Source organism: Chelonia mydas, chromosome 2 (assembly GCF_015237465.2).
Source record: "Chelonia mydas isolate rCheMyd1 chromosome 2, rCheMyd1.pri.v2, whole genome shotgun sequence".
Classification (NCBI taxonomy): Eukaryota; Metazoa; Chordata; order Testudines; family Cheloniidae; genus Chelonia; species Chelonia mydas.
In genome coordinates, this window is record NC_057850.1 from 12,240,351 (window position 1) to 12,259,551 (window position 19,201).

The window sequence follows — 19,201 nt, forward strand, 5'->3', positions numbered from 1 at the left end:
ATTCAAATAAGGGCAGGTATTACCATGTACCCTGATTACTCTACCTTTCTTTGTCCTTATTCAAATACTAAAACATGGCTGTTATACCTTTTTGTATTCAAAATCTTGGAAAATAAAATAACATGGCTGACATAATTTAAAGGTGATTAATATATACCACTAATATAATAAAGGTCCACCTCCCTTTCACTAACAATGCCAATGGGTTCATGGACATGAGGATGATGGGCAACAGAAGTGCTGATTGGCCTCTGTGATTGCTCTGTATCAAAACAACTCACCTGTTTTTGGGGCATCTGGATTCAATAGTGAGTTTAGGGTCTCCTGGGACCCATTTTGCTTGAGAAAAGGCAAATGATAGAAAAACTAAAAGGATTAAAAAAAATTTCACTTCACCTTGAATGCTCCCTTGAAATATGTGTTAACTTCTTATGCTAAACAATCTGTTCTACCTTGTATTTATTTGTGGCGCTCTTGAGTAGGGTGCCCGGACCTGAAGAACATCTCTGTGTAAGCTCAAAAGTTTCTCTCTCACCTTGTCTCTCTAAAAAGAAAAGACATTTAATCTATTTTCACCTTTTCCCAATACTTTATTCTAACTGACTGTTTCTGAGTTTGGGTCACGATTGCCCTGTTTGTTTATTGAGATCTGTGCTAGACCTTATTGATATCTAAGCTAGGAGCAGATATGTATGGAGAAGAGTAATGCAGTTTTACCATGACTGTTTTTTATAAACACAACTCGTAGCTTTTACAAAAACTTAAATTCCCTCCCCTATCTTGCAAATATCAGCTTCCTAGGGAATCCATAACAAAATACAGTGTGTTCTAAATGTAGAAATAGCAGGGAATGTATTATGGAGACTCACTTCTAAGATGTGCTGTGCTTTCTGAGGAACACAGCTGGGTTCTCTTCTTTAAACTTTGCCCTTAACAAATGCTGCTAGGTTTATGAGTCATTGCCTTCTCTCAGAAGGTGTTTTTATTTTGTTCTTTTGTCCTCGACTTTCTGATGAATCCTGTGATGGAATCAGACAAGTATGGCCAAAGCACTGAGGAAATGTCTGGTTTATTTTTTTTGGCTAAGAACACAGGTAGAACACTGGCCAGATTTATAAGCTGCTGGGGGAGGTAAACAAGTTTTATGTTGTAGTATAATAGCTTCTGAAAGTAAATCAAAGTAGGGGCCTTATCCTGCAGCCTTCACTGATGTGATTAGTGTCATCAAGCTAATGCTGTTCTTAAGAGTCCTGTGAAGCCTATGACATCCAGCCCTTAGGATTATTACTCTCTATAATACAGTAGTGATACTGGGCCAAATTCTGTCCTCACTGACACTCAATATACTTCCACTAAATCGACATCCAACCAACTGTTCTGAATCATGGTTGTTGCAGTTATGATTTCTTTAGTTTATCTCTGTGTTTATATGTGTATGTACCAAATAACCATTTTATCAATGCATATACCTCAATCAGGCGCTTGTACTACCAAAATAAGTAGTGTGACTTAGTAGCTAGCCCAAACACCCAGCTACTAAACATTGCACAGGGCAAGGGCTGCTGAGCATGAACACAAGCATCATATTTTGGCCAAATGATTGCAACTTTATCATAACTTAAACAACCACCACCAGTCCTCAAAGGCAACCTGGTCCAGCAGCCGCAAAAGAAAATAACAGCAAGTGTTCCTTTTAAAATGCAAATGAGATCATGCATATTCATTCATAATACAGATTAGGACATGACATTTTCTGCAAATGATGGCCAGATTTCCAGCGTGGGAGACCCCACTCCTATCCTCATCCACTCAATTTTAATAGCACGAAGGGCAATCTAACTCTTACAAGCAGGACAAATTGTCCAGATTTGTGAGCCTGTAATTAAATAAATAATAAATTTATAGAACCATGATGAGTGGGGCCCCTGTGTCATGTAGTTTAGCCAGTACAACACAACCAGTGCAGTTGCCTGAAATGTCAAGTGGAATTTGCTCAGACCAATGAACCATTGACACTGAAATGTAACTGATCCAGTTTATCCTCCATAGCTGTTAATCTCTACAGCTGTGTCTTCACTGAAGAGTGAATTCAATTGATAATTTGAGCGATGCCCCAAACTTGAGTCTTGTCCACACACACAAACCCTTAACGTGGGTGTCATGGTGTTTTTAAATTGAGTTTGCAGACCCAAGGGGGGGGGAGTTGTATAGGCTAAAACTCAAGTGAGTACAATGCGCCAGCTGCTAACACAGCCACACTGTAGTCTGAATGCAGACTAGCTCCCACCTGAATGCTCCAATGCCTTCCCACAATTCCCCTGTGTGCCCAGAAAGGACTGCAGTTCAGTAGGAATGAATTCATAGAGCATCTCAATTAACTGCAGCACAGAGAAACGTGAGATGTGGCCCCAGAAGTCTTAGCACCACACATGAGTGAGTGAAATGTCAGTGTACATACAGCAGCTGTAGTGTTATTTCGGTGTGGCCTCTCTCACTAAAGTGAGGCTAACTTGAGAGGAGTAACTCAAGTATAGATAACCCTGCAGTGCAGACATACCCTCAGGGAGTGAGTGTGGGATACACACAATCTCTACGGGAGTAGGAGAGAGAGGCCTACTTCTGTCCAGTGCTGTCTTCATGGGCAATACTCCACCAGCCAATCCAAACTCACAGGTGCTTGGACTGACCAATGGCAGCCCCGCTAATGAGGGAGGTCTGCCATTGGCAGGCCTGTCCCCCATGTCATGTCATGTCACCAGCTGGATTGCCTAGTGCCTGCTTTATTCTTGTTCTGAAATGTTAGTGTGGCATGTAGGGCCTAGCTTAAAAACACATGAGGTGCTGTCCAATAGAGAGGTACCCGGGCATTCACAGTGATCGCCCCGAAACACTTGCCAGTAGTCTTAATAAATATGTGACATATCTTCAATATTGGCAATATTCCCTACAGTACTGCAAATACTGATGTCATACGTCGGCCCTCGGTAACAGCACAATTGGCAAGGTAGCTACTCTACTTTTGGGTAATGCTCGTTTAACTAACTACCCTGTGATACTTCTGGCCTAAATTGTCCCAAGTGATTAATGAGTATGGGTGCCTCTATTTTTTGAGTGCCCAACTTTAAGCACCTTATTTTCAAAGGACTGGTGTTCATCATCTTTGAAAACTGGGTCTCTGTAAGGATAAGTCCGGTGTAGCACCCAAAATCGTTGGTCTCTTTTGAATATTTATTGTTTTTCTTCAAGCTGTGTGATTTCAGCTCTTCTCTGGGTCTATCGTTTGTGCTGTTGGTGTACACCATGGAAGTATCTTTGACAAACTTAACTTTTACGTCAGTCCTGCCAAGGGCTTTATCAAGAGTAAAATGAGGGTGGGGGCCATCCTTGATACAGTTTTAGAAAACTAGGTAAGGTACAAATTACATTAGCTCTGCCAGAGAGTAACACTGAGTTTACCTTCACTGCTTCTGAATTTTACTGGAAATCATTATGACATAACACTGAATTGACTAATACATTAATTTCCTTACTTTGGGGGTATATATTAAAAAAATGCAGTTTGGCAATTATTTTATTTATATATAATATAAATGGCATAGCTGCAGCTCTTGTCAGTCTGGAATCAATGTCTGTAGTGCATATTTTCCAGTGGAGGAAAAAAACTCAGAGTGCATTTTGGAAAATGAGAGTGCTTGAGAGGGGCAGGCATTAAGAGAAACAAAAATAGTGTTTAAATCATCATTGAAGTAAAAAGCCAGTCACCTGGAAAACATACAGCCAGGAGTTGCAAACAAACTTATCCAATAGCTACAGTATAATACTTTCTCCTGATTCAAAAATATAGTGCATCAGAATCTTGCCCTGCCTTGCATGGATGTATTGGAGTGGGTGGGAGGCACTTAGCACACCTTTGGGCACGATACAAATGAACATAAGAGTCTGAAGACAGAGAGTCTCCCCTATTGCAGAAGCTGGACAGAATTCCAAACAAGAGCCCCTCTCATAGGTGCTGGAACTAGGGGTTTGGGGTGCTGCTGTTCCCCCTGGCTTGAAGTGGTTTCCATCATATACAGGGTTTACAATTTGGTTCACTGGCTCTCAGCAACCTCCACTATACAAATTGTTCCAGCAGTCCTGGCCCCTTTGGGTGCTAAATGGAAAGCCTGCTGATCCACCAGCTACTACTCTGTGGCACCAGAATGTCACGCACACTTTCCCACCTCCCCTGTTATGTACAGTAGACAGCTATCTATGCTCAGACTGATGCTCATGAGCCATCCTTCTCTGCACTTACACAGTGGTCTTAGATAGAAGAGCAGCGTGTATGTGTGAAGTAAACCAATCTGTTGGCCATCTTTGTGTCATTCTATACCTTGGGGGAGCATCCTGGAACCCCCATATTCCTCATTTTTAAATCATCGTGATCCTACATATAAAGCATGCCTTGTATAAGGTATCAGGGGAAAGGTTATGATCTCCTGAAAGTAATTTTTCTGTCCATATACGTATATCATAAATGTATATGAAGTTGAGAATTGTGTTGTATGGTTGTCGCTAAAACAAGCTGTAAGTTGGGGAATCAGCCAGATATTAGCTCCCCAGAGTCAACAGCAAGGAAAGTAACCAACACCCGGGCAGGGTTTCAATCAGCCCATCAACAACCATTGCCCAGCAAGGGAGCTATAATGCAATGACTCACCTACATGACGCCACTCCAGGGGAATTGTCCAACCTTGCCTGGAGACTCAGCAATGCACCCAGACATGCCTGGACTTGTGTTTTCCAAGCACATGGACTGAGGGTATAAAACAGACAGAGTGGAAACATACTGGGCCCTTAACCTGCCCCCACCTAGGCTGCAAGCAACTAAGACACTGAGAAGAAGACAAGACTCCAACAGAGGAGATTGGCCCAGGTTTAAGGAACAAACTTGTATATTAAGGACTGCAATATTCAGTGGGGTGAGAAAAACTGCTTAGTCTAGAGGTTCCCCAGTCTAATAGGGTTGAGAGTTTAGACTGCGTGCTTATATTTTCTTTTCTTTTGGTAACGCACTGATTTTTTGCCTAACACTTAATATCACTTAAATTTAATCTTTTGTAGTCAATACATTTGTTTAACTGTTTATCTTTACCAGTGAGTTTGCCTGAAGTGTTTGGTTATCTGCTCAGGTTTGCAAAGGCTGGCGTAGGCCCGCTTTCCATTGATGAAGTGGTGAACCAATTAATAAATCTGCACAGCTCGGCTTGAGCAGTGCAAGACGGTATATTCCTGAAGTACAGTGCTGGGTGCTGGGGGGATTTGGCTGGTGCCTTTCTCTGGGTGATTCATGAATGGCTCTGGGAGCATTCATGCAATCTAGCTGGATGTGGGGCTCCACATGCTGTTGTGTTGAGTGATCACAGCTTCTGGAGGGGTTTGCTGCCGGTCACTAGCAAGGCATTGTGAGAGACAACCCAGGGTGGAGAGAGCTAAGGGGGCACAGCGGTCCCACAGTCCCAGGGGATCCCATCACAATCTTTTTCGTGACATCTGTGATACAGACTAATTTTCCTGCCCCAAAGAGCTTATGTGGTAATCCCTGCCATTCATTATTTCTGGAGTTAGTTCTGTTCCCTGTGAAACCTCCCTTCCTTGTCTTTGATAAGTGCCTTGGTTGGAGAGGGCACAGGGGATGGGAGCCAGCGAACTCTGTACCACTGTGGTGTTTTGGCTGGAGACTGAATTTTTAGTCAGTTCTCCATTTAGAGAGCTGTTGTGTGCTGTGTCTGGATACCTTCCATTCTCTAAAATGGGTGTAACAACATCTCTCTTTCCTTCCAGGAATATTGTGAGAGCTTGGAAAGCGCTGCGAGGTTCTAGGCTGAAAAGACACTAAGTACATTTCAATGATTATGATATTGGCTAATTTAGCATTATTGCTGCATCCTCAGGCCGTCTTTGTTTTTTATGACTCACAATCACGACTTGGATAGGGTTCTTATCAATAAAAGGCCTGAACAGAGTCCATTGAAGTTGGTATAAAGATTCCCATTGAGTTCCCTGGGTGACGGATGAAGCCCAAAGTGCTGAAGCAAGATGTAGTAACTTAAGTGAATTTGTTTTTAAGCAAACTGTTCAGCATGTTTAAAATACCTGTTTGTGTGTCATTTAGGTGATGACCTGAAAAGATCATGTCTGAGGTACAGGGAACGGTCGAGTTTTCTGTGGAACTACACAAATTCCATAATGTGGATCTCTTCCAGAGAGGGTGAGTTTGGAGCTTCCATTAGTTTTTAGCTGATTGGATAATGCCCATTTATGGAAAAGACCTAGACTCTGAAATAAATTGCTTCCTGCTAATGCAGTTATACTTCATGTAATCTGCGGGTGGGGGGTATCATTAGTCTTTCCTCGCAGTCAAGGAAGCTGGAAGCATGTTGTTTCCACTTATCTGCAAAGTCTGACTGTCTGAATTATTAAAACAATGTGTTTATAAAACTAGATCAAATGGATTTAACCAGCTGCTTAAGCTTAGGCACAGTGACTGGTTTAACTCTCCTGGGTTAGCTCTGATCTTCCAACATGAATGACAGTTGAGCTCCGTGACTTTTCCTTTCTGCTCCATGTTAAATAATGCCCACTTTGGGGTCATAAATGTAATTGCTCTATTTTCCTATAATGGGGTTTAATGGGATTCTGCTAATTCACATTTAGAATTGGAGCACTGAGTATTTGCTGTTAACCCCTATGTATTAAAAGACCACTGTGGTTTTAAAATCAGTGCTTCAGAACAAGGGCAACTTCCAGTAAACTTATTTAACTTTTCCCTGGCCTTTGCCTGGTGGTAAAGGCATAACAAATATGTGGCTACTAAATGGTGGTAGCCTCGTCTAAAGACTGCATGGTGATTGTGCTTAGATCACAGGTGTATTCTGTGATTTCTTTCATCAGGGCAAGGGACCTATATTGTAGGTCTGCTCAAGGATACCAGTGGAACTGGATAGGTTCAGACAGCTCTGAGGGTGTGCACTTTGTTACTAATTGACTATTCTATTGCGAGTCTGCTGGGATATTTATTTTTTGTCAGTGAGTTTTGATATACTGAGTCAGAAATGCCCTCTTCCTGGCTGCACCTCCCTTGTCCGTGGATGGCAGATGACTTGGCTATGCAGGTAACTGATAGTGCTACCTGAACTGTGAAACTCTTCCAGGTGTGGGATAGTTTAGCTAATCAGAGCTGCCTCCACTGGAAAATGGAATATAATTTTTCTTACTATGATGAAATGTTCAGTGAACCCATGAAAAATTGTTCCCATGAAGTCCCTGAAAGGGCCAAGGAAGCATGAAGGCCATATGATCTACAGCAGTAGGTGTTGATTAAAACTAAAACACAAATCACTCTTGGATAGATACCTATTTTAGATTTGAACCAAGAATACACTTTTTTTTCTGCCAAGTTATGCACTCTTGAGAAATGAGGACGAGATAGGCACCAGTTGAGTAGAATCCTGGACTATTAGGGTTGGAAGGGACCTCAGGAGGTCATCTAGTCCAATCCCCTGCTCAAAGCAGGACCAACCCCAACTAAACCATCCCAGCCAGGGCTTTGTCAAGCTGGGCCTTAGAAACCTCTAAGGATGGAGATTCCACCACCTCCCTAGGTAACCCATTCCCAATGCTTTACCACCCTCCTAGTGAAATAGCGTTTCCTGCTATCCAGCCTAGACCTCCCACAGTGGCATAGCCAGGTGGAGCGAACAGGGGGAGCAGACATAAAAAAAGGTGCCACCCACTTGTACTCAGCCAGCGGCGCTCCAGGTCTTCGGCAGCACTTCGGCGGTGGGTCCTTCACTCGCGCCGGGTCTTCGGCGGCACGAAATGCTGCTGAAGAATTAAAAAGGTGTCACTTGTGCTCAGTGGGAGAGTGGCCGCTGCCCCGCTCCCCCCCCAGCTATGCTACTGCCTCCCCCACTGCAACTTGAGACCATTGCTCCTTGTTCTGTCATCTGCCACCACTGGGAACAGCCCAGCTCCATCCTCTTTGGAACCCCCCTTCAGGTAGTTGAAGGCTGCTATCAAATCCCCCCCCGCACTCTTCTCTTCTGCAGACTAAACAACCCCAGTTCCCTCAGCCTAGCTGGATCTTAGAGCAGCTGCATCTCTTCATCCTATTCATGGCCCAGAGAACAATGTTTAGAGCCCTTATTCTTGAAAACAGGCTTGACTATACCAAATATAACTATTAGGAAGAGAGCACACAAGCCTTTTAATCAAGGGACTTGGTTCAACTTGATCACAAAATGGTTTAATCTGCAAGGAGTTTACTGGTTCTGCACATTTTAGCTCTGTCTGCCATCTAAATACTAAAATAGGTGGCACTGAAAGCCTGGCATTAGATAATGATGATATAATAGGCATCACAGAAACCTGGTGGAATGATGATAATCAATGGGACATGGTAATTCTGGGGTACAAAATATATAGGAATGACAGAGCAGTCGTGCTAGTGAGGGAGTAGCACTATATGCGAAAGAAAGCAGACAGTCAAATATAGGAAAAATCTTTATTAAATCAAACTGTACCATAGAATCTCTATGGATAGAAATTCCATGCTTGAATACTAAGAATATAACAGTAGGAATGTACTACTCACCGTCTGACCAGTATGGTGACAATGATTGTAAAATGCTCAAAGTTTAGAGACGCTACGAAGACAGAAAACCCAAGAATGAGGGATTTTAACTATCCCTCTGTTGGCTCAGTACATATCCCCTCAGGATATTATGCAGAGATAAATTTCTAGACACCATTAATGACTGCTTCGTAGAGCAGCTAGACCTGGAACTCCCAAGGGGAGTGGTAATTCTTGATTTAGTCCTAAGTGAGTACAAGATAGGTGAGGTGAATATAGCTGAACCACCAGGTAATAGAGAGCATAATGTCATTAAATTTAACATAGTTGTAGTGGGGAAAACACCGAAGAAATCCACCACAGTAGTATTTATCTTCAAAAAGGGGAACCACACAGAATGAAGAAGCTAGTTAAATAGAAATTAAAAAGAATAGGCACAAGAGAGAAATGCATGCAAGCTACATAGAAACTATTTAAAAACACCATAATAGAGGCTCAGACTAAATTTATACCTTGAAGGAAAAAAACAGAAGACAAAAAAAAAAAAACCCACCATAGTTAAACAGCAGAGTAAAAGAGGCAGTTAGAGGCAAAAATACATCATTTGAAAACTGGAAGTCAAACCCTAGTGAGGAAAATTGAAAGGAGCATAAACTCTAGCAAGTCAAGTATAAAAGTATAATTAGGCAGGCCAAAAAAGAACTTCAAGAACAACTATCAGAAGACAGAAAAGCAAACAGAAAAAAAATTAAATACATCAGTAGCATGAATTGAGCCAAACAATCCATGGGGCCACTGGACGATCAAGGTGCTAAAGGGTTACTCAAAGAACACAGAGCTCATGCAAAGAATTCATTTAGCTTCTCTGCATCACTCTTCACTGCAGAAGATGTGAGGGAGTTTCCCACAGCCATTCTTTTTGGGTGAAGTATCTGAGGTGCTGTCCCAGATTGAGGTGTCAATAGAGGACGTCTGGGAACAACTTCATAGATTAAAAAGTAATAAGTCACCAGGACCAGACTGTATTCACCTAAGAGTTCTGAAGGAACTCAAATATGAAATTGCAGAACTACTGACTGTGGTATGTAACCTATCGCTTAAATCAGCCTCTGTACCAGGTGACTGGAGGGTAGATAATGTTATGCCTATTTATTTTTTAAAAAGGATCAAGAGGCAATCCTGGCAATTACAGGCCAGTAACACTAACTTCAATACCAGGTAAATTGGTTGAAACTATAGCAAAGAACAGAATTATCAGATACGTAGATGGACACCATATATTATGGAAAAGTCAACACGACTTTTGCCTCACCAATCTATTAAAATTCTTTGAGTGGGTCCACAAACGTGGACACAGGCAATCCCAGTTGATACAGTGTATGTGGACTTTCAGAAAGCCTTTGACAAAGTCCCACACCAAAGGCTCTTAAGCAAAATAAGCAGTCCTGGGGTAAGAGGAAGTTCCTCTCATGGATCAGTGGCTGGTTAAAAGATAGGACACAAAGGATAAGAATAAATGGTCAGTTTTCACAATGGAGAGAGGTAGATAGCAGGGTCCCCCATGGATCTGTACTGGTACCAGTTCCATTCAACATACAGTAGAACCTCAGATTTACTAACACCAGAGTTACAAACTGACCTGTAAGCCACACACCTCATTTAGAACCAGAAGTACACAATGAGGCAGCTGCAGAGACCGCCCCCCCCCAAAAAAAAAGTGTGTGGGGGGCAAATATAGTACAGGACTGTGTTAAATGTAAACTACTAAAAAAATAAAGTAAAAAAAAAAGATTTTACAAGGTAAGGAAACAGTTTCTGTGATTGTTTCATTTAAATTAAGATGGTTAAAAGCAGCATTTTTCTTCTCCATAGTAAAATATCAAAGCTGTATTTAGTCAATGTTCAGCTGTAAACTTTTGAAAGAACAACCATAATATTTTGTTCACAGTCCCAACATTTCAGAGTTATGAACTACCTCCATTCCTGAGGCATTCATAACTCTGAGGTGCTAATGTATTAATAAATAATGTGGACAAGAGAGTGAAGAGGGAGATGGCAAAGTTTGCAGCCAAAACAAAATTCTCAAGCTAGTTAAGTCAAAAGCTGATTGCAAAGAGTTACAAAGGGATCTCACTAAACTGGACGACTGGGCAACAAAATGGCAAATGAAAGTCAATGTTAAGTGCAAACTATTGCACACTGGAAAATATAATCCCAACTATGAATACAAAATAATGGAGTTTAAATTAGCTGTTACCATTCAAGAAAGAGATATTGGAGTCGTTGTGGATAGTTTTCTGAAAACATCTGATCCATATGCAGTGGCAGTGAAAAAAGCTAACAGAATGTTAGGAACCATCAGGCAAGGGATAGGGAATAAGACAGAAAATATAATGCCACTAAATAAATCCATGATACGCCCACACTTTTAATACTGAGTGCAGTTGTGGTCACCATTGGAATTGGAAAGGTTACAGAGAAGGGAAGAAAAATGATTAGGGGTATGGAACAAATTTCATGTGAGGAGAGATTAAAAAGATTGCGAATTTTCATCTTAGAAAAGAGATAACTAAGGGGAGGATATGATAGAGGTCTATTACACCATGAGTGGTGTGGAGAAAGTGAATAAGGAAGTATTGTTTACTCCTTCACATAACACAAGAACCCATGGTCACCCAATGATATTAATAGGCAGCTGGTTTAAAACAAACATAAAGAAGTACTTGCTCACACAAAAAGAAAAGGAGTACTTGTGGCACCTTAGAGACTAACCAGTTTATTTGAGCATGAGCTTTCGTGAGCTACAGCTCACTTCATCGGATGCATAGCATATCGTGGAAACTGCAGAAGACATTATATACACACAGAGACCATGAAACAAAACTTCCTCCCACCTCACTCCCCCGCTGGCAACAGCTGTTGCCAGCGGGGGAGTGAGGTGGGAGGAAGTTTTGTTTCATGGTCTCTGTGTGTATATAATGTCTTCTGCAGTTTCCACGATATGCTATGCATCCGATGAAGTGAGCTGTAGCTCACGAAAGCTCATGCTCAAATAAACTGGTTAGTCTCTAAGGTGCCACAAGTACTCCTTTTCTTTTTACGAATACAGACTAACACGGCTGTTACTCTGAAACTTGCTCACACAAGACATAATCAATCTCTGGAACTTGTTGCCAAGGCATCCTATGAAGGCCAAAAGTATGAGTGGGATCAGAAAAGACTTAGATAAATTCATGGAGGTTAGGTCCATCAGTGCGTATTAGCCAAGATGTTCAGGGATACAGCCCCATGCTCTGGGCATCCCTAAACTATCCATGTCCAGAAGCTCAGACTGGACGACAGGAGATGGATCACTCCATAATTGCCATGTTCTGTTCATTCCCGCTGAAGCATCTGGCACTGGTCGCTGTTAGAAGACAGGATATTGGGCTAGATGAACCATTTGTCTGGCCCAGTATGGCCGTTCTTTTGTTCTTATGGTTTTCTAAAGGGCTGAGTGTTGGCCCAACTCTCCTCTGAAAGTCATTGACTTCAATGTGAGCAGAGTTAGGCCAACAGTGAGTGCTTTAGAAACAAGAGCTTAAATAAATAAAAATAATTTCCAAAGGACACAACAAGAGATTTCTGGTAGGTCTTCCCCACAAAAGCCCAAAGGCATCTGTTAATAATCAAATTCCATTAATTCATTGACATTGTCTGTTCCCTAAATAAATAGTTAACATTCAAAACTACGTTAAGTGGCCTGGATGATCAAGAATGTCTAAATAGAAAACAATCAGAATTCTTTGTGTGTTCCAGGCCTGTGTACTGGGGACCAGTCATCAATAGGTTACATGTTTCAAGTTGTTTTTTCTTGGAGAGATATTTGCCATCAATACTAATGTTCTCTTACTCAAAGGCACCAATGTAAGTGTCAGTATTTATAGACATGAATGGTCAATTGTTGATTTGTAGAAAATATTATTGTGGGGAGAAAAATGCTTTTTGTTGAAACAAGAGACTCATGCTGATGTTTGATGCTGGAATTCTAAAGGCTGAGTAATGAGTAATAAGTAATGCAATTTCTAGAAGGAAAAGCAGTTTTTAGTTTCTCCCTCCGAGTTCTCTCCATCATGTGCTGCTTAATGACTGGTGACAGATATTTCTCTTGTAAAATTAGCTAGCCAATTCTGATCATCTTTAATAGACTAGGAAATAAAATTATCCCTGTCTGCTAGAGATCAATTAATTGATTTGTCTGGTTCTGTCAGAAGCAATCCTCTGCACCTTTATTCTTGAACTGTTTTAAGACCTATTTGATGGATTTCCATACTTAAAAAAACCCCTGATACTGGCATACCCACAGTATAAATAACTCTCTGAGTGACTGAGGGGGAAACAAAGTTCATAGGAAAGGTTAGCAGATGCCTTAATAATACTGGAATCCTGACTCTGATGTATTTTTGAAACACAGTGAACATGAAAGGAATGAATCAGAGCAAATGATTGAATTAACTCACAATTAGTCCCTTGACTTCTAGAATTGAAGGCCAACATCTGAGAAACCAAGAGAAGCATTATGATGAAGCATTCTATTTTTTGGGGGGGGGCGGGGAGTGGCGGCATTTATCAGGAGCCAATGCAAAGCTGTAGTCTGGCTCCTTGCATAATTAATATGACAACTGCCATGCCAGGTCTGACCAGTGGGCCATACTGTTCAGCGTGCTCTGTGACAGTGGCAAGTATCAGCCACAGGCAATGCATTCATCTATGACTCTCTAGGAGATTGTATCCCATCTTGGCAGATAATTTAGCCTCAAGAATGCATGTGTGTTACCTACCAGCTGGACTGCAGTGGTGTGATCTAGTGGGCCACTGAAGCCATCAGCTCTTAGGACAGAATGCAGCAGCACATCTCCTTAGAAACATAGGCTACCCTGAGCACATTGGACCCATCCTCTGCTTGTCACACTAGCTCCCTACAGAATCAAGTTCAAGGTCTCAAATAATATTTTCAGAAGTCTCAATGGTATGAGGCCACAATATGGAGAAGATTGCCCTTAGAGGTCCAGGGCATGGACACACCATGCCACTTTGTGTTCTTCGTGCAAGGTGCATTTCTTCACCACCACCATCACTAATAAAAACACACAGCATGGGACACAAACATCCCATCCCTTCCTGGCAAATGATGACCTGGCCTCAGTTATGCATTCCTTTGTCACCTCTTGGCTGGACTACAGCAATGTAACCTACTTGGGCAGAAAGCTTTCAGCACTTACACTCCAGCTGGCACAGAACACCGCGACACATCTTCTAAGCCACACCAGACCCATTTTCTGTTCCATACGCTGGCTGCCCTTAGAATATGGAATCAGGTTCAAAGTCTTGGTCCTTATCTCAGAAGTGCTCAACTGGCTTGGACCTAGGTTACCTTTAAAAAAAAAAAAATCAACGAAAGCTCTGGGATGAAGACTACGGTTGACAATATCACTCCCTTGGCACAATGCAACTTTCTACCATAAAAGTAAATCTTGTTTTGTGCAGGAGACAGAACCTTCTCAGGTACTGGTTCAAGACTGTGGAATGAACTCCCACAAATACTAAGGACCATCACAAATCTCACCACCTTCTACTCCAAGTGCCAGGCTTCTTGACCTGCCTTCTCTATTCTAAACACATTGCTCTGTGTGTGTGTGTGTGTGTGTAAAACAAACCAAACCAAACCAGAGCACTCCACTGCACATGCTTCTCCCCCTGGGGAGAGGATGACAGAACAAATTTTGTGACCAATATTAGTTACGTGGCTTAATGCACTACTGGAAGGCGCTCAGACGCTACGCTGAGGAACATGATATAAGAACTCATACAGAATAGAAGAAGAAAAGCAGTGGTTAACAATTCTGTTTATCTTTAATAAAAAGTTAGCCGCTAGAGTGCCTTATAAAATTCATGGTATTTAAAAACCCAAATGTAAAGAGAGTTGGATGCATTAGTGAGCTCACCAAAGGTACCTGTGGGTGATGATGCAAGTTGAATAAACTAATATTGGAGAGAGTGCTAGTGACTTTCCAGTGCCCCTGTAGCCTGATTTTTCAAAGCTGCTGAGCGCTCCCTAGGCCAATGGAAACTACATGTGCTTAGCTCAGTGGTTCTCAAACGTTTGTAGTGGTGACCCCTTTCACGTAGCAAGCCTCTGAGTGCAACCCTCCCCTTATAAATGAAAAACACATTTTTATATATTTTACACCATTATATGCTGGAGGAAAAGCGGGGTTTGGGGTCGAGGCTGGCAGCTCGCGACCCCCCATGTAATAACCTTGTGAACCCCTGGGGGGTCCCGACCCCTAGTTTGAGAACCCCTGGCTTAGCTCCTTTTGGTAATCAGACCACTAGGACCGCATTCAAAACCCATTGACTTCAGTGGTCTTTGGATCAGGCCCTGTGTGATTTGGGTATGTGCGTTCAGCATCTCAAAAGCTCAGGCAGGCCCCTAAACAAATGTTTTCAAATTTGGGTGCCTAAGTTAAACAGTGAGGCATCTGTACTGGAGCTCAACTTGTGGTGATTTGAGTTTGAGATCCCTGCTGTAGCTCCTTATAGAATTACAAGAATGTATGTGTTCCCATTTGGGGATCACGGTGTGTGTGGGGGATGGGAGGTGTTGCCAAACCAGCAGGCTCATAAAATGATCCGTGTTTATGTGCTGCAACATATTGTTACTTAAAGTGAAGTGAAACATTTTTAAACATTAAGCTTAACTGGAACGAGTTGGAAACATGACACCAACACAAGCAGTCAGTGCAATTATTCTAAACGAGAAGAGAAATAGGGCTGACAATTGTAACTAAATGAGCAGTGCTGGTAATGAAATATCCCTGAAATGCTTCAGAGAGAACCTGTGCTCCGCTTAAGCAATTGTGGTGGAATTTGAGGCTATTCCTGGAGTTGGCATGTGAGGATAATACTGCTGCTTAGCAGTTATTTGGCACTTTTCCTTTCCGAAGCACTTCACAGATGCTAACTAATTGAGGCATGTGAAGTTATCTGTGTTCAGAATGTGTTGTTACATTGTTACATACCGCACATATCTCAGGGGAGAGAGCTGCACAACCACCAGCAGCAAATGGAGCATTTAAATATAGGCTAAGCTGTTAGGAAAAACAGCCGTCCAGATCCTGTGCCCCTTTGCACCGTTCTAAGGTCACAAATAGGGTAGAGAGCTTTCCTACTATGGCAGCCGAAGAGACTCTGATGGAGGGGAAGTCTGGGGGTGGTGTAAAGCTGTATAGCCTCCTCTACCCCACTCACTCAAACCCCTGGCACATTTGTCTTTCCTGGATGGAGGGAATGGAGTCATTCTACACTGCATTCTGGCAATCCACAGCCAGTGCAATGGTCCTTAGGTGACTGCTCCAGCTAGCATAGCGTAGAGCAGACCACAGCGTGGTTTGGGGCTTAGCACCACCTTTCCTTTCACCACCCTGGCTCCTGCACCAAGTGCAACTTTGACTTTGCTCAGGATAGTTACTGTGCATCTTCTTACACACAGCCTGAAAATAAAATATGTATGTAATGGTGTTACAATATTGCTAGTTTTAAGAAAAAGCATCTCACACTTTCAGTGATTTTTATAACTCTCAATAGTATTGCTCAAGCACAAATAATCGTAGGCCAACATTTTCAGACTTGGGCCTCCAAAGATAGGAACCTCTAAGCGAGCGTATGTTGGCTCATAAATAAGTACACAGATATTCTGGTCACCTAGAAGCACCTATTTATTGTATAGATCAGGAATCGGCAACCTTTGGCATGTGTCATGGTCCGCTGGCGGGCTGGGACTGTTTGTTTACCTACAGCGTCCACAGGATTGGCCGATTGCAGCTCCCACTGGCTGCAGTTCCGAGGGATGTGCTGGCTGCCACTTCCTGCAGCCCCCATTGGCCTGGAATGGTAAACCGTGGCCAGTGGGAGCTGCGATTGGCCGAACCTGCAGACGCTGAAAGTAAACAAACCGTCCTGGCCTGCCAGCGGATATCCCTGACCGGCCGCGTACCAAAGGTTGCCTATCCCTAGTATAGATTCTGTCTATTCATTTAAACTGAAATTCTCCCCAAAGGTGAAGGTCCTCGGTAGATCAGCTATTCTTTGTTGAACTGAAAGTTTTATCAGCTTTCTTGACAGTGATCAAAGCCTCTCTCATATTCCTGAGTATAATAAATTTAACATGAAACCCTCTTCCTGTGATATTATTTAGCAAGCTTTTATTTTATAATAAAAAACAGGTAAAACTCCTTCCAGTTAAATGTCAAGTGCTTTGAAGAACATCTTGTAATGAGCAATTGCTAGTGTTATGGGCTGGTACAGTGAGCTGGCTTTTGAATTCATGCCTGGTAAACATTGAAAGTTTGGCTAAACCCCAAAGATATCAGGGTTTTCTTTTTTCAGATTATGTCCAAACATTTTCATCTGACATCCCTGGGTAAAGATAAAAGGGGTAAAAAATAGGGGTGGCATCACGGTAGGGGTCTACTATGTACCACCAAATTAGGTAGAGGTGGTGGAGGAGGCATTTGTAGAACAAAAAGCCAGAAATATGAAAACTACAAGACCTGGTAATAATGGGGGGCTTTAAGTACCCAGACATCTGTTGGAAAAGTAACAGCAAAACTCAAAATTTCCAGTAAATTCTTGGAATGTATTGTTCACAATATTTTGTTTCAGAAAGTGGAGGAAGTAAGTAGGTGGAAAGATGTTTTTAGATTTGATTCTGACCAACTGGTAAGGACATGTGATATGCTCATGTGACCCTGGACTCCATCTTGGGTCAGTAACTTTCCACAAACCGGTGCTGTGGTCTTTGTTTTGGGACAGTGAAATTCCGTGCACATGGCAGAGGATATAAAAGACCCCTGAAACATCTCCATTTTGTCTTCATTCCCCTGGACTGAATTACTAACAAGGACACTCTAAACAAGGACTGATGATTCCCAATCTGTTTGGGTGATTCTAGAGAGGCCTTTGCAAGCTAGCAGTTTATTCTATCTGTGCAACAAACCTGATATAAGGACTTTGCAATCTCTTGTATGAAAACGATTCCTGAACAATTTATGATTCTTTTTTTTAAAAACACATTATTAAACCTTTAGTATTAGTTACTAAAGGATTGGCATCAGCATGATTATTGGGTAAAATCTGAGTTATGTATTGACCTGGCTAAGTGGCTGATCTGTTGGGATTAGATGGACCCTATATATGATGAAATTGGTTTTCAGTAACCACTCACCATGAAGTCTAGTGTCTGGGTGATGAGCCAAGGGCTGGAATGCCTAAAGAGACTGCATTTTGCCTTCTTATTAACTATTGTGGTGATACAGAAGTTCACTTTTGTTACTGGCTTGGTATAATCTAATGATAGAATAACCACCAGTTTGGGTTGAGTCTACCCCGTTTCTCAGTAGCCTGTCCTGAATTTGGCATTCTCAGCTGGGACCCACTGAGACGCGGTGGTAGGGTGTCCAACTTGACACACGGTTAAATGGGTCTGACTTTCATAGAGTGGATACTCAGCAGTTTCTGAAAATGAGGTCCCTTTAAGGGGTCCCAAGCTGGACAGCCAAAAGCATGAATCCCTTTTGAAAATGTAGTCCTTTACATTTATTCGAAGCTAATACTTGTACTTTTGTGTAAGAGTACAGTCCACTTTGAGAAGGATACAAAGGTGTTAAAATTATTTGGTACATACATTGCAGACAGTCACGGAGCACAAATGAAAAAATTGGCCTTTATCCCTGTATTGTGGAACTTGAACGTACAGTATGTCTAGATCAGAGACTTTTTTTTAGCACTTTAATTACTTAGAGTGCTTGCTGCTTTGGCAGTAGATTAACAAATGGAGATCAATTCTTCCATCAATCCATGTCCATTTTGTTATTTGAGAACATCCATTCATCTGCAGAGCTAACATCTGCCAAGAAAAGGCATTACAAACAAAAAGCAGGGTAAAAAATGAATTGTTCTTGATAATCTTCTGCACTCATTTGGCAATGCATGATGACTCTTTATGGATATGTCCTGTAACAGATGAGAAGTTAGTTTATAATGGAACAGAAAGTATAACTGCGCAGGGTGATGTTTTCAGCTAGTCAATAACATATGAAGAGGATGTCAGGAATTTTATTTTTTTTCTTGACTAGTTTGAACATTGACTCTGTGGATGAGATATTCTCGGGGCATATGTTTCCTGTTGGTAAAATAAACAGCATAAAGCAGTGGAGGGAAATATTTTGATAGAAGACACGTAATAGCTGGGGAGGTGTAAGGAGGTCTACCACTCACAGTTCAGCAGTGCCTCATTGTGGCTCATCCAGGGAATTAGCTCCCCACCATCAGCACCCCATTTGGTGGTCACTCACTCTGCGGCCCCTCTCTGGACTGGTCGGGAGCTGCAGCGCCTCTCCTTCATTGCTTAGTCCTCTGTCCAAGTCACAGTTGTCCTCCCTCTCTAGGGTTCTCACCGGAGTCTGTCTCCACATGGTTTCGGGCAGTCTCCATATCCACTGTGCTGACTGCACCATTCCCATAGTGGCTTGTAGGGAAACCTAGGCC

General features: G+C 42.1%; 1 protein-coding gene across 1 annotated transcript in view; it reads left to right on the forward strand.

Annotated features, from left to right (window-relative positions):
* Window positions 1-19,201, forward strand: part of FAM135B (family with sequence similarity 135 member B) — a 327,919-nt gene that overhangs the window by 82,599 nt on the left and 226,119 nt on the right. Inside the window, exon 2 of the mRNA XM_043539051.1 lies at window positions 6,155-6,250. Within this exon, the coding sequence (XP_043394986.1) occupies window positions 6,174-6,250 (77 nt within the window). The 5' untranslated portion in view covers window positions 6,155-6,173. The remainder of the gene's footprint in view (window positions 1-6,154; window positions 6,251-19,201) is intronic.